At 36.5% G+C, this 15,534-nt stretch overlaps 1 protein-coding gene across 1 annotated transcript in view; it reads right to left on the bottom strand.

Annotated features, from left to right (window-relative positions):
* Positions 1-15,534, bottom strand: part of LOC128119464 (ankyrin repeat domain-containing protein 26-like) — a 139,571-nt gene that overhangs the window by 98,825 nt on the left and 25,212 nt on the right. The window contains exons 10-16 of the mRNA XM_052752847.1: positions 13,533-13,561; positions 13,369-13,441; positions 11,882-11,949; positions 7,240-7,333; positions 5,957-5,985; positions 5,727-5,862; positions 3,149-3,219 (exon numbers count right to left, since the gene is read on the bottom strand). Coding sequence (XP_052608807.1) covers positions 3,149-3,219; positions 5,727-5,862; positions 5,957-5,985; positions 7,240-7,333; positions 11,882-11,949; positions 13,369-13,441; positions 13,533-13,561 — 500 coding nt within the window. The remainder of the gene's footprint in view (positions 1-3,148; positions 3,220-5,726; positions 5,863-5,956; positions 5,986-7,239; positions 7,334-11,881; positions 11,950-13,368; positions 13,442-13,532; positions 13,562-15,534) is intronic.

Raw genomic sequence — 15,534 nt, 5'->3', positions numbered from 1 at the left:
TAGGTACTTAAACAACTTCTCATAAATGCACTTGATGTAAAACAACATTGAATATCCAGGGTAATTAAAAATGGCAGCAGGCCGGGCGGTGGTGGCGCACGCCTTTAATCCCAGCACTCGGGAGACAGAGCCAGGCGAATCTCTGTGAGTTCGAGGCCAGCCTGGGCTACCAAGTGAGTTCCAGGAGAGGCGCAAGGCTACACAGAGAAACCCTGTCTCGAAAAAACCAAAAAAAAAAAAAAATGGCAGCAGGTGTTTTAGAATCAGATGCAAGATGTGTTGCAAACTACTGTTTGCACAATCAGAACTGGACAGAATTTGAAGTTTCTTCACTTAAATTAGGGATAAAAGTCTGTATTTTCTTGTTGTTGTTGCTGCTGCTGCTGCTGCTGCTGCTGCTGCTGCTGTTGTTGTTAAAATCAGTTACTGATTGTAGAAAAATGGTTTAATCAATGACAAATTGGGGAGCAGAGGCAAGACAACACATTGGAAGCCACAACTGGTAGACAGGAAGGGAGGAAGTAATCAAAAAGCTACTAGTAGAGGAATGAGCCAAGTCTAGAAAACAGAAATAAAACTAGCTAAGACTTTCTCTACAAAGAAGCCCAAATGCACACCAACTACACCAATATGCTCATGCTGACGTGGGTCTCACCAAAGGAAGTATATCCCAAAACTCCAATCATCCATCACCACAAAATTCAGGCAGCAAGACAGTTCACATTCTTAGAAACCTAAACTGAAGGTGGGAATTCAGCCTCACAGAGGGGAGAGTGGAATGAAACCAATCAATGAAGATGAGGTACAGATACAAAATGGAATTGAATTCAGCCACAGAGAAAAGAAAGCCAAGAGGTTGGTGAGAAAAGAGATTTATTTGGAAGTTATTATATTAAGTGAGGGGACCCATACTCAAAAAGACAAGTGGCAGATATGCTTTCATAAGTAAATCCTAGCTTCTAATTTTTAGACCTGAGTATTCTGTGGGGGTCGAGGCAAAGTTTATAAAAAAAAAAAAAAAAAAAAAAAAAAAAAAAAAAAACTACAGCCGGGCGGTGGTGGCGCACGCCTTTAATCCCAGCACTCGGGAGGCAGAGGCAGGAGGATCTCTGTGAGTTCGAGGCCAGCCTGGACTACCAAGTGAGTTCCAGGAAAGGCGCAAAGCTACACAGAGAAACCCTGTCTCGAAAAACCAAAAAAAAAAATAAAATAAAATAAAAAAAATAAAACTAGGAAGAGGACCATGAGATTAAGGGGGAAAGATTTTAAAGAAAGGAAGTGGGAAAGGTAATAGAATAATAAGAAATGAAAAAGGGGGACCACTGAGAATGGGAGGGCGTGATCTGAGGTGAGAGTGGGTGAGAGGAGGAAGATCAGCCTGAATTATGTATGAAAACACCATAATGAAACCTCTTACTTTGCATGCTAATTTAAAAATATTTAAATAACAAGTTAACAAAAAACTTTCTGTGGTATGGCTGAATAATGTTACACCAATACTACGTATCAGCATACAACCTTTTTTAATGAAGGAGAACTCCCGGCACAATGATGTTGAGTTTTGAAGTGACTGTACTGCACAAGTCCCTTAGTTGCACATTTATATTATATGCAGATACATGTTATAAGAGTAAAGTGATTATTGTGAAGATTATCTCACGCCCTGCTTCCTGGTCATGCAGGGTAAGAGCCAGCTAAAGAGAAGGTGTGATACACGCTCCTCCTGCCCAGGTGCTCATCTTGTGGATTTCACTTGGTTGGTATGTCTCCCTCCTTTCATTAGAAGTTACTTCTCACTCGAAAAAATCTTCTCTAAATTTAAAATTGCACCACCACCCACAGCCCCATCCTATCAACAAACTCCTTCAATGCTGTGTCAATTGATATTTTTTTTTCACATAATCCACATATAGTGATTTAAAAGTACTTGCTGAGTATTGTTTAGCCATTCTCACTAGAAAATGGGACATTTGGTGTTTAAATATCTAGCTAGTACTTCATTGACCCTCAATAACAAAAACTATTTGGTATTGTCTTAGTTAGGGTTTCTATTGCTGTGAGGAAACACCAGGACCAAAGCAACCTGGGGAGGAAAGAGTTTATTTGGCTTTCACCACTGTTTATCATCAAAGGAAGTCAGGACAGGAATTCAGAACAGTGCAGGAACCTGGAGGCAGGAGCTGATGCAGAGGCCATGGAGGAGTGCTGCTTACTGGCTTCCTCATGATGGCTTCCTCAGCCTGCTTTCTTATAGAACCCAGGACCATCAGCCCAGGGATGGCTCCACCCACAGTGGCCTGGACCCTTCTCCATCAATCACTAATTAAGAAAATGCCTTGCAGTCAGATCTTATGGAAGTATTTTCTCAATTGAGGTTCCTTCCTTTCAGATAACTCTGGCTCATGTCAAGTTGACATAAAAACTAGGCAGCACAGGTCTCAATACTTAAAAAGTTTTCAGTAATGCCTCAAGCGCTATTCATATTTCTGTTACAGGTTGTTCTTCAAAAAATTCAGAATATATTTAATATTATCTCATCTGTAGAAATTCTGCATTAAGTTGCTCAAATATGTTCTAAAGTCCACTAGAGAGAACAGATCACCTTTTTGATATTCACTGATTTGATTTCCTTCATGCTGGACTCATCACCACTACCTTGTTAGTACGTACACATGCACAAACTTAAGACTTAAAAATGGTCATGGATTTTCTCAGATAAAAAATATATACAGACAGTATTTGTTAAAATATCTTGCTCCTAAGGTTAATAAACACAGGAAAAATAGTGTTTATCTAAGGATAAATGTTAGCTATATGTTCCATAAGATGATAAAATATTCTTTAAGACTTTAAGACTAAGTATTAAATTGTAAGCCATCAATTCTTGGTTGTCTAAACTGCAATTTCCTTTGGTCCATGCAACATTCTTCTTTTTTTCCCATGACAGGGTTTCTCTGTGTAATGGGACTGGCTGACCTTGAACTCACTCTGTAGACCAGGCTTCACTCTATAGAACTTACTGAGATCCACCTGCCTCTACCTCTCAAGTAATAGGATTAAAGGCATGTACCACCACTGCCTGGCTTCATGCAACACCCTTGAACAACAAAGATTTTTATACCAGAAACTCTAATTGATATTTACATACCAATGACTGGATTTTTCTCCTGTCATCAAATCTATTGTGATCTTCCCCTGGTGTCGCTTCTAAGTCAGGCTCTACTAATAAATATATTTAGTTAAACAAACTATTAATACATTATACATAAAACAATAGTCTTTATAGAAATAGATGGAGATGTCTTAAAATTTGGTTCATAAAAATTGCATTTTGGATTTTCCCAATTAATTTGTATCCAGCTTAACAGTTAGCCAAATATTCAGTTCCTAAAGTGTTGCTTCCAGTCACCACCAGGATTTGGATCAGTGTGACAGATTCTAGATGTAAAAAGCATTTTTGAGATTCATCTACACATTCAACCACTCAATATAACTAAGCAAACCCTCAGAAGTGAAACTTTAAAAAAATCACAGAAATGCATGCGAGTACACTCTTCTTTGTTTCTTATTATTAACTTTTAAATAAGCCACTAATTATTTTCTAAACAAAATTTCCATCGCCCTTCACACCTTTCTCTTTGCTACCTTATGTTCAACTTATTTCTATCCACTATTGTAACTCTTTTGTTTCATCTTTTAATACTTAGTTCATCATATAAAGTATTGAGTTTTGACTCTTCCTACATAAATAGATAATTCTTTCCTTGGGTCTGTCTGAGTATTTTATTGACTTTTTCAACGTTATCTTTACCATTAGACCTGCAAATTATTTATTTACATGTTTATTCCTTTTCATCTACCCTTGAGGAAACAATCCTTTAAGTCATTGCAGTGTAAGCAGGCTCTATTTCATTTAGTAAAATAACTTTATTGTATTCTTATTAGGTGCTGGCACTGTATAGAAAAGAATGCAAATAATGGGTATGTGGATGGCTTTTCTAAACATAATGCCTGCTTGATACTTAAAATATGAGGTTAGTCAGACATCAATAAAGAAAGTGCGGCCGGGCGGTGGTGGCGCACGCCTTTAATCCCAGCACTCGGGAGGCAGAGCCAGGCGGATCTCTGTGAGTTCGAGGACAGCCTGGGCTACAAAGTGAGTTCCAGGAAAGGCGCAAAGCTACACAGAGAAACCCTGTCTCGAAAAACCTAAAAAAAAAAAAAGAAAGTGCAAGGACATGAAAGGAAGTAACAAGAGGGAGTACTATGTTTAGTAGGGATCTATCTAAAAGCAGATTGTTAGAAAAGATACCACCAGCAGTCTAGTAAATTCACAGGAAATGGAAGACTGGAGGATGTGCTAATGATACAGTGTTGGACACAAGTCATAAGAGCCTTCTCTGGTATTTTAAGAAGGTTAGACATTTTCATTTCAAAATGAAATGCTAACGTTTTCAATGCAGATGAATCATCAAGTTGGTTGGACAATGAATGTGCACAATGTGTGCATAAGTGGAGGTAGATGTTCTATAAAAAGTTACTTGAGCAAAATAAACACTATACAGACCATAACTGATAGGATAAATATAGGAATATTTAGGTTATAAATTTATCAGTGTCTCCTGCAACCAAATTGTATTAAATGAATTAACGTTTAGGTACGTTTGTATCCTTGGAGAAATAGACTCGTCATTTGAGAAAACTATAAAGTGAGTTATGTTTAAGTTGCTTGTGTTTGCCATTTTTCTGGTGTACATCTTACTAGGAGGATAAGGGGACCAGGCTGATGTTTTGTTTTGAATGAACTGATTCTTTAATCTGCTAAACCCATCAAGCGTAACATCATAGTAGGTATTGGCTTCTGGGTAAATTACATGAATAGCATCTATGAAGCAATTGTATACAGGTATGTGATGTTGCATGTAGAGGTTGGTACTACTACAGAGCAACTGAAATCTATAAAATACAGTCTTGAGGTTAGGAGCAAAAGGAAGGCACAAGTGATGTCAAATCACAATGTATAATTTATTGTGATAGACCTGATTCCATGATAGATTAATGGCATGGAAATAACAAATATGCAACTTAAAACACATATAGATGTACATAATCAGTAGACTGCCCAATTATAATAAAAATGAACATTTTATTTATAGGTATAATTTAATATTGTGTTGCTTGAAATTGTGTATTAAAGGGAGGCTCTTATTTTTCAGAGTAAGTGAATCAGCAGGCAAATGACAATTCACTCAACCATCCAACTACTATTTTAGACTTGGAGAAAAACCTTAGGTTTTCACAACTGCTCTCTAGAAATCCCTAATTGTTATATGGTATTAAATCAGGCAAAGCTTATGGAACAACACATGAAAGAAGAAACCTCTGGTTTAAAGCACACACTTCCAACACAATTTTCTAGCCCTGAAAACGCCTTTATTTTCAATTATCTACACCACCAATGACCTCTGAAGGATTTAGCTCAACACAATGGTTAAATTAATCAGGTTTTTTTGTTGTTCTCTCATACAATACATTCTGACTGCAGTTTCCCCTCCCTCCTCCCAGGCCTCCACCTACCTCCCCTCCCCGCCAGATCTACTGCTCCTCCATTTCCCTTCAGAAAAGAGGAGGCCTCCCTGGGATGTCAACCAAATATGGCCTCACAAGTTACAATCAGACTAGGCGCAAACCCATCTGGATATGTTTTCAAAGTGGGAATGAGAAACCTGTAAGCACTTGGAAAATCTTAAAAATGTTTCCTTCTAGGGTAATGTTATTGCATACTTCACCTGGTTTGAAGGCTGATGCATTCTTCGCTGTCCATGCTTCTCTGAAAACAGTGTCATTCATTTCAACAGGAGTCTGGGTGGGTATTTGAAACAGGACACTTAATAAATATTGCATACTTCACCCAGTGGTGAGGATCATCAGCAAGATAAAGTACAGTAGTGATTACCATCAGTTGAGCATGTTCCTCGTCAGACTCTAAAATGGCAAATGGACATCAGTCAATCTAAGTAAATATCATGAAGTCATCCACATATAGTCACACAGAGTTGTGATCAAATTGAGTCCTCACATTTGTCTTTAGTAACAATTACTGTAGTTTTGGGGGTTGTGCAACTTTTGGATTGTTCTCTTATTTTCTGATTGAGGCAGCTACGTTAAAGAAATATCATGAATAAAAATAAGAAAGGAGCTTTTCACAAATATTTTCAAAGGAGACTGTGACTCTAATAACTGTACCAGAAGCAGACTAGGCACATGTGCCAATGTAGTGAGTGTGTTGACTGATGCAGAGAAAAATGACCTCTAACCAGAGGAGCAAAACATGACTCTGAGAATGTTTAACTGTCAAAGATGTTGGTTGAGTGAGGCATCATATATTTCACTAAAACACTGTCAACAGATTAAATCATTAAGGATAAGATTGTTGCCTTCTTCAATTTGTGCCATAAATTAGGAATAACACACAAGTGGTAACTTCTCCAAAAAAGTTCTCTGAACTAATTAGGAAATGAGTAATCCTGTGCTTTTTTTTTTCCAATTCAATTATTTTGTCATATATGTGTGTGTGTGTGTGTGTGTGTGTGTGTGTGTGTGTGTGTGTGTGTGTGCATGTGTGTGTGTGACATATATACATAATTAGCCCCACGAAGGTGCAGTACATTACCTGACATTAAACTTTTATATGTATGTCTGACCATACATAATTTTATTTATCTACGGTACACAGAGCGTACCTTTTCTTGATGGAGTACTTAATGACTTCAGTGATAAAAACAAGTATAGGGACATTTCATTCCACTTCTTCAACATATTTAGATACTGGAAGCTCAGTTTATGATTTCACAACATTTATAATTCCATACTTTAGCTAAAGTAGTCTCATAACTCCCACTCTCTCCTGTGTATAATACCTTCTTTCCCATCATTCACTCCCTATAATCACTACTTTTCTTGTTCTACATTCTCCTTCTATCCTTTCCTTAATATCAGAATTCCTCAGGTGCTAGAATGCCCTGTTACATGATTCATAGTCCAGATCTTTCAGTGATGCCATCAGTTTAGCATATTGCTAAAATTTGAAGTTATTCAACTTGTTATTTGTTATTCTTATTTCTTACTGGATACCTATAATATTTTTAGTATTACATGGCAGCCACCTGTTTTGAATAAATAAGTCAAATAAATAATAAAAAACATAGAGTAGTTTTTAAAATTAAATTCTATTCCTACCTTTCATTTGTCCATTCATATTAATTTTTCCCATTTGATATCCTGCACCAGATAAATGGCCAGCATTCATCTGTGGAAGATCCTCCAAGATACTCTGTTAAAATAAGTGTTAGTAAGTTACATAAATATCTCCTAGCAACCTTCTAAGAAGATATCTGATTTTCCATCTTCAAAAGCAATTAAACTAGAAAATTAAGAGTAAGTTGTACAGGCAATAAAACACTTGACGAGGATGTTGTATATGTTGTTTATATCAATTTAATACTTTTCTGTCATATGGTTTGCTGACTATGTAAACAGATCAGGGAAGGCCAGAAGAGAAAAATGCATGTACACAATAATGGCTGGTCTGCATATTTTAATAAGGATTAACGTCTAAATACCTGGCTCTAGTTTGTATACCCACAAAAAGGAGAATTCTCAAAAAGACACATTTAGACAAATATGAAAAATAAAAACACTTGCTGTCGTACAACATTTAACATTTAGAATACTTCTCCAATGATAGAAATTGTCTTAGAGGCAGAAGAAGATCTTTTCCATAAAAAGAATTCCTAGCTTGTCATGTTGGGTATCAACAAAACATTGAAGAAGTTGCTTGGTATGGGTAAACATTTAAATCATACATGATTTTTATATAAAACATTTGCTGATTAAAAAAATGCTTAAATGAATGGTAAGTTAGAAAATTTCTGTTTATGCTGTATTTAAATAATAGTATGAAAATATTAGATATAATATGCAACTCTTTCATAATGAAGAAATTCCAAAAAGCATAGCAAGCCTTAGTAAGAACAGGATCATAAGCCTGTGTGTGTTTGTATGTCCATATACATGTAATTACATATGTGTAAATATGACAACAAAATTTAAAGAAGAGGCAGGAATATGAGAGGAAGTATGAGGGGGCACAAGAAGAACAGAATGGGGTAGAAGGAGAGGTGGAAATGATATAAATGTTATAAATTCATGTAAGACGTTCTAACAACAATTTGAAATTTAAGTTTAAAAAGGAACATTTCTTTACTTGCAGATGATGTGATTTTGTGCCTAAAAGAACCCAAAGGCTCCTTAAGAAAACTCCTACAGCTGATAAATACATTCTGCAAAGACACAGAATATAAAATTAAAGTATATAAAAACCAACACTCTTCCTGTACATGACAAACTGAGAAAGATATAAAGAAAATGATATAAACTTGAAAAAGAGCTCGGAGGAAGGAAAGGGAAGGGGGGTTGTATAATAATAATTTCAAAAATCCGGAAAATTATGCCATTTACAACAGCGTGTGTGTGTGTGTGTGTGTGTGTGTGTGTGTGTGTGTGTGTGTGTGTGTGTGTGTGAATCAGTTTAACTGATGAAGTAAAAGATTTAACAAAGAAAACTTCAAATTACTGAAAAATAAATTGAGGAAAATATCAAAAGATGGAAAGACCTTCCATGCTCATGGATTGGTAGGATTAACGTTGTGAAAACGACTGTCTTACCAAAAGCAATCTACAGATTGAACACAGCCCTGTGTGTATTCCATACAATTATTCAGAAAGATTGAAAAAGTAATCTTAAATTTCATATGGAAATACAAAAGAGTCAGGATAGACGAAACATCTTGAACAACAAATAGTGGAAGGTAGCATCGTCCCAGATTATAAGCTCTATCTCAAAACTATAATAATAAAAACAACATGATACTGGAATAAAAACTGACTCATTCACCAATGGACTAGAACTGAGGACCAACACACAAGCTCATACTCCTACAATCACGTGATTTTATCAAAGAGCTCAACAATACTATTGGAGAAAAGGCAACATTCTCAGCAAATGCTGCTGGTTAAACTGAATGAACACATGTAGAAGAATGAAACTCAACCTTTATCTCTCATCCTGCACAAACACAAACTTCAAAATAAGACCTGATATCCTGAAAAAGGCCATATGGAAGCCTTGTAGTGTAAAAGCTACCAGATGTATGGATAGATTTGATTATTGATAAATAGATAATGATTATAAAAAGATGATAGATAGATAGATAGATATAGATATTGATAGATAGATAATAGATAGAAGATAGGTAGGTAGATAGATGATAGATAGATAGATAGATAGATAGATAGATAGATAGATAGATAGATAGATAGACAGACAGATAGATAGTCAGATTTTTCTTTGGGCCACCAGCTCGCAAATAATGACATGGAGACTTATATTAATTATGAAAGCTTGTCCTTAGCTTAGGTTTACTTTTAACTAACTCTTATAACTTAACTCATTTCTATTCATCTACATTCTGTCACGTACTGCCATCCTGCTTCCTCCATGTCTCGTGTCCCTCTCACTCATCTGGTTTCCTCCTCTTCCTCCTTTCTCTCTCTGCCTGGAAGTCCCACCTGTATCTCCTGCCTAGCTATTGGCTGTTCAGCTTTTTATTACATCAATCACAGCAGTACATCTTCACACAGTATACAAATATCCCACAACACAGATAGATAAAAGATAGATAGAAGCCTGTAACAAGGCAACAATACCCCTACTACATTCCATAGATAAACTAAAAAAAAAGCCCAATGAAAGAAATTGGTTATTTCTTTTGTAGTTGTTGGACAGTAAGGCCACATAGATGCTGAACAATACAGGCATGCTCTTGATTACCTTCCAAAACTTGAAATAAGACCCTAGTACTGAAGACACCATATACTTGAGTGATAAAATATAAAGAAATTAAGCTCGTGCTGAACCAGAAACTTGATCCATACTAGCTAGTTTTCATTGCTCTGGAAGATGCTATGCATGCTAATGGAGAAAAAAATTATCAATTACCCAACTATGAACCCTACAAGCTACAATAATGGCTGGCCTGCCAATGCATGCCCACTAATATAATTATGGCACAAACATTATAAAAGTAATCAACCACTTCCTGCTTGAATTTAAGTCCTGCTCACAACAATGAAACCATACCTGGAACTATTATCAGGTGAAGAACCCATGGCTAGACAAACTACAGGTCCTAGAAAGAGTCTACTATTACTATGCTGCTAAATGGACATAGTAATTAAACTGACTTCTAATGACTTGTTGACATACTAATAGAGCAATGCATCTCTTAACCCTCATTCAAGATGCTTCTATTTATGGTAAATGATGATTAACACAGAGATTTACAATGGACCGAATTCCAGACACTGCAGAATGCTCATCCATAAATAGAGTATGCATACCATGCCACTCCTTCCAAGGCTCAATGATCACTACAGAAGTGGTGGCTGACTAGAAGGAAAGAATGTCTTCTGGGCACCGTGGGGCAGCTGCACTTATATACTCTAGCCCCTAAAAGGCTGTGTAAGCCTAATCCAAACATAATCCCAGCATGGAGAGAGAAATTGAGCACAGAACCCCACCCCTAGCCATGGAGCTATAAAGCAGTTGTTAGATGCTGGGAGAGGAAAGGTCTGTTTTCTTCAAGTGTAGCTCCTGGAAAGTCTACCACAACCCAAAGGATGACTACACATCCAAGAATATCTGGGTAGCACACTGTATTTGATGGGTATTTTTTAAGGAATATCTATATAATATAGTTGTGAAAGCTCAGATAAAGATGATTTCTTGGAGGTCTAGAAAGTGTGCAGAGAAACTGGGCTGGGGGAGGGGGTAACAGATGGCTGTGTACTTCTCAAGGTAAAGGCTCCTATTTAAAATGAAGATGCATCAGTTCCTAAGTACTGGAGGTAAGTTTTATACTGCGCAGTTATTAAGAGAATTTGAGAATAGAGGAGTCAAAATAACGAAACTTTTCTTGCTTTTCTACAGTTACTGACAACTGAGAGGTAATCAGACTTATTTGTTTGGCCTGGGGAGGAGAGTCTCCAGTCCTTTTCTCTAGCTCCCTACAAGTTATCTTGGCATGAAGAAACTGCAACTGTATTTTCTTCAGGAAAAAAAAAGTTTCAAAAAAAATGGCCAACATAATCTGAATTTGTTAAAAAAAAAAAAATTAATAGATGGTTTTCTAGCTTGAACATAGCTTAAAACTCTTGTGTGTTTCCAGAAAACCTCAATGTACACATGGCTGCTATGGGACAGTGGTTTACTAGTGACTGAAAAATGTCATTTCTACAGTGATGTAAATATAAGATGCTTTGTAACACATACCCACCTATTTGTGCCTATGCAACTGCTCCGAACTATTTGTGAATCTGGCTTTCAGTTCTTCTTCCTTCTCTACTGAATGTAATTAACCCATGGTTAAGGGGGGTGAAGGGTCACATAAAGTTAGGTGGGTAGGGAATTGAGGTGGATCTGGAAGGGGTTGGAAGAATATAATCAAAGCACATTGTGCAAAATCCTCAAACAACAAATAAATTTTTTTCAAGTTTAGCTATAAGTTAGTATGGAGTTTTAAAACATTTTAAAATTTTGTTTTGTTTTTGTTTCGAGGGTTTCTCTGTATAGGCCTAGCTGTCCTGGAACTTGCTGTGTTAAATTTTATAACAAGGGAAAATGTTTTAAACATTAAATATTTAGTTATGATCTATTGATTCTATTAAGTAATCTAAACATAGGACTTCATGGGGCTAATGCCATACTACTAAACAAAAGAAAACAATATTATGTGATATTTTAAATGAAATATTTTCATACCCGTGGCTGATTATTTTCACTTTCGTTGGACATATCTTCTTCCACTGACATCAATTCCAACTCTGGTTCTGTTGGCAAATACATTTATCTAATTAAATTGCATAGAATTCAAATAAAGCAATAGTCTGTATGATAAAAGGACTGTTTTAATGACTTAAAAATAACATTATATTGTTACTTCCCAAGTAAGAATTTCAATTAAGTATATATTGAGCTGGATATTTCTAGTTGTCTAAAGCAGTGGTTCTCAACATGGGGGTCACATATCCGATATCCTGCACAAAAGATATTTACTCATAAGCATCCGAGGGTGTTGTACATCATAGAAATTTGCACATAAATTCATCCATGAATAAAGCCTCCAGAAACAAATTTCCAAAGACCCTAGCAATGAATAAATTCATAATGTGCATTAATTTTTATCTTATAATGTTGTATCTTAAACCATCTGCTAAGCATTTTGCTCACAAAAAAATAGCTAAGTCATACATTTTTGTCTATGATCACATGGTTTCCAACATGTGAAAATGTTTCCACCAACTATCAGACAAGCTTCTTCTCCAAGGCTCAGACTAACGCATGGCGTCTTCCCTGATTATAGCTTTCCTTTGCCTGCTTCAGTACTTCGGTGACTTTCACCACAACTGTCAATCATTCTTCCCGTGTCTCTCCCTCCCACCCCTGCACTAGAGCTGTCAATCTTTTCCAACACCCGTGTAGAGTCAGTTTTTCTAGATTTGACTCAACTGTTTTTGCATCCTGATAGTAAATGGCATGAGGTTTTGGAGAATGAAAATAAAACGTTAGGGCTGGATTTTTTTTAGAGTTAATGGGTGGTTTGACTATTAAGAGGTGGAGTGGGACAGATATAGGACTTTTCGGGGAGGGGGGAATAAAAGTAAGTGCAACCTGGACACTTTTATAAGTATCTTTGGCTTTGAAACCTAAAGTCAATTGTGTAACATTGTAATTAGTGATTTGTGGTAACAGATAGGATATGTGACTGAATAACTGAACTAATATCATAGATATGAAAAAACACTTTAGATCCAGACAGCAAATGGACTGCATCCCCCTAGTAGAAATAAATTTGCTTTTCTTGATTTTTAGGTGACAATATGCTGCTTTGTGCACATCCTAGTTCAAAACATCCTCAAGTACCTGAGATTACAGGCATGCAGCATAGAACCCAGTTTTCCAAGCAGCATTTTTTAAACTGTGGAGAAATCCCCTTATGACAGAGATCCCACACTGGAAGTTTGGGACATTGAAATACAAAATTGGAAGCACCTCACTGAACTTACATTTAAAAGATTTCATCTTGCACTCACAAATGCTCTTTTAAAAACATGGGGGCTAATATAACATTTGCATTTATAACATATCATACCATCAACTTGGGGGGAAAACAGAATTAGGATGGCGAAGTCTGCAAGCATTTCATACACTCTCTTTCTATCCAAAATGATTCACTTTACAAGCTGTACCTGATGTGGATGGTAGCAGCTCTGTTATTTCTACCACTTCATTTGGAACAGTTTCTCTCACTTCAGCGGCAGACTAAATAGGTTTTAAAGCAGAATATTTAAATGTTAGATATGTCATGTAAGATATATTTAATAATTCATGATAAGAATAAAAAGCTTATTACCTTTAAGGACAAATCTTTCTCAACCCATGCTAAAAAGCAAAGGGAAATATGATCATTTCTATGCTGATACAACACCAATCATATGATCATGAAGAATTAGGGCAGAACTAAATTCTCATTCTTAGTTTTCCAAGTATTACTCTACATTTTGAATGTTTGGAGGATTTTTACAGATCTGAGCAGCAACACTGAAATCTGCTAAACAAAGCATATACCCACGAGGGTCAAGAGGCGGCTCAGTGGTAAACGCACTCCCTACTCTTCCAGAGGACCCATGTGCAGATCCTAGCACCCACATTGGGTAATTCACAATTGCCTGTGTCTTCAGCTTCAGGGGATCAAATGCTGTCTTCTGGCCCCTGCTGGCACCCTTACACACATGGCAGACATTCACACAGACATACAGATGTGAACAAAAATTTAAAAGTAAAATATACTCAGGAATAATCTGTGCAAAATGTAATAAAAATAGCAATTTCGGTATGACACAAATGAACCTATAATGTTTATCATTTCTCATATTAGAATGGTGTGATAGTGTGTGTTAACTTTTTGAAGGACAGTTAATGTACATTAAATAAGACACATTCAGAAAGGCAAATGTCACATGTTTTATCTCCTGTGTAGCATCTAGACTTACATATATATATACATATATATATGTATATATATGGCATAAAAGTATTATTCTTAGAGAAGAACACCAAGAAAAGGGGTGGGGCAGGACAAGAGACTTTAATGGAGAAAAATGTGAACAGAGTAAAAATGTATTATGAAAATGCCATGATTAAATAAATTCTTTTACCTCTGAATTAAAATAATTATAGGGGCTAGAGATAGTTCTGTGGTTGAGAGCACTGGCTGCTCATGCAGGGGACCTGAGTTCAATTCCCAGCACCCACGTGGTATCTTAAAACCATCTATAACTCCAGTTCCAGAGAACTCAATGCCCTTTTCTGGCCCCCACTGGTACTTTTACTCACACATATGCACACATACACATAAACAAATAGTATACTAAATCTTTAAAAATTAAATAAGTAAGAATAAAAATAATTTTAAATTTTGACTAACATATTCTTCTATATTCAATTATGTATTATTATTGAGAGGTGAATGAGTGAGTGCGGTTTACTACATTTTGGCATTCCTTCAAGCCAACACTTTTCTCAGGCGCAGCAATGACCTCATCTTTGGTTTGAATACACATGTATTGAAGTCATCTGATGTCTGGAATTCTTGCTCTTTCGCTCCTTTTTTTTTTTTTTTTTTTTTTTTGGTGTGTGTGTGTGTATCTGAGAAGGGGCTTCATGTATCCCAAGCTGGCTTTGACCTCACTATGTAGCAGAGAATAACCTTAAACTTCTGGTCCTCCTGCCTCCATGTATGTGCTCTAATAAGAGGCCTGTGCCCAGTTTAGGAGGTGCTGGGGATACTGCATATCAGGCAAGCCCTCTGCTGACTGAACCACATCCCCAGTCCTCCCTCTTCTTTTCTTTTTTTTAACTTTTTATTGATTCTTTGTGGATTTCACACCACGCATCTCGATCCTGCTCATCTCCCTATCCCTCCCCATCTGCCCTCTACCCTTGCAACCTCCCACCACCAGGATAAAACAAAAATTTATAAGAAATAGGGGGAAAAAAAGAAAAGAGAAATCTCATTGTGGAAACTGTAGTGTGACACAGTGAGTCACACAGTAAACCCTTTAGTCCATACATCATTACTTCAAGTGCCCAAGTGCCTCCCTCTTCTTTAAAAAGGAACAGCCACATCTCCGGTCTTCATATTTTCCATTTTTCATTCTTTCTGTGGATTATTCTTACCATGAATTTCCTATTTAACAGTGTCATTTTAGGATTATGATTTCTGTCTCTTCCTATCTTTCTTCTACATTTTCTATAAACACAACTAGAAACGAAAGCACATTCATTCTCTGTCTTGACTTCATTGCATCACTGTTCATTACCAAATAGCCTTTTGTCTGTGTTTTGCTACAAAG

Source organism: Peromyscus californicus, unplaced genomic scaffold, assembly GCF_007827085.1.
Source record: "Peromyscus californicus insignis strain IS unplaced genomic scaffold, ASM782708v3 Scaffold_23__1_contigs__length_62951481, whole genome shotgun sequence".
Taxonomy (NCBI): domain Eukaryota; kingdom Metazoa; phylum Chordata; class Mammalia; order Rodentia; family Cricetidae; genus Peromyscus; species Peromyscus californicus.
The sequence above is the reverse complement of the archived record's forward strand: the minus strand, read 5'-3'. Positions and strand labels throughout refer to the sequence as shown.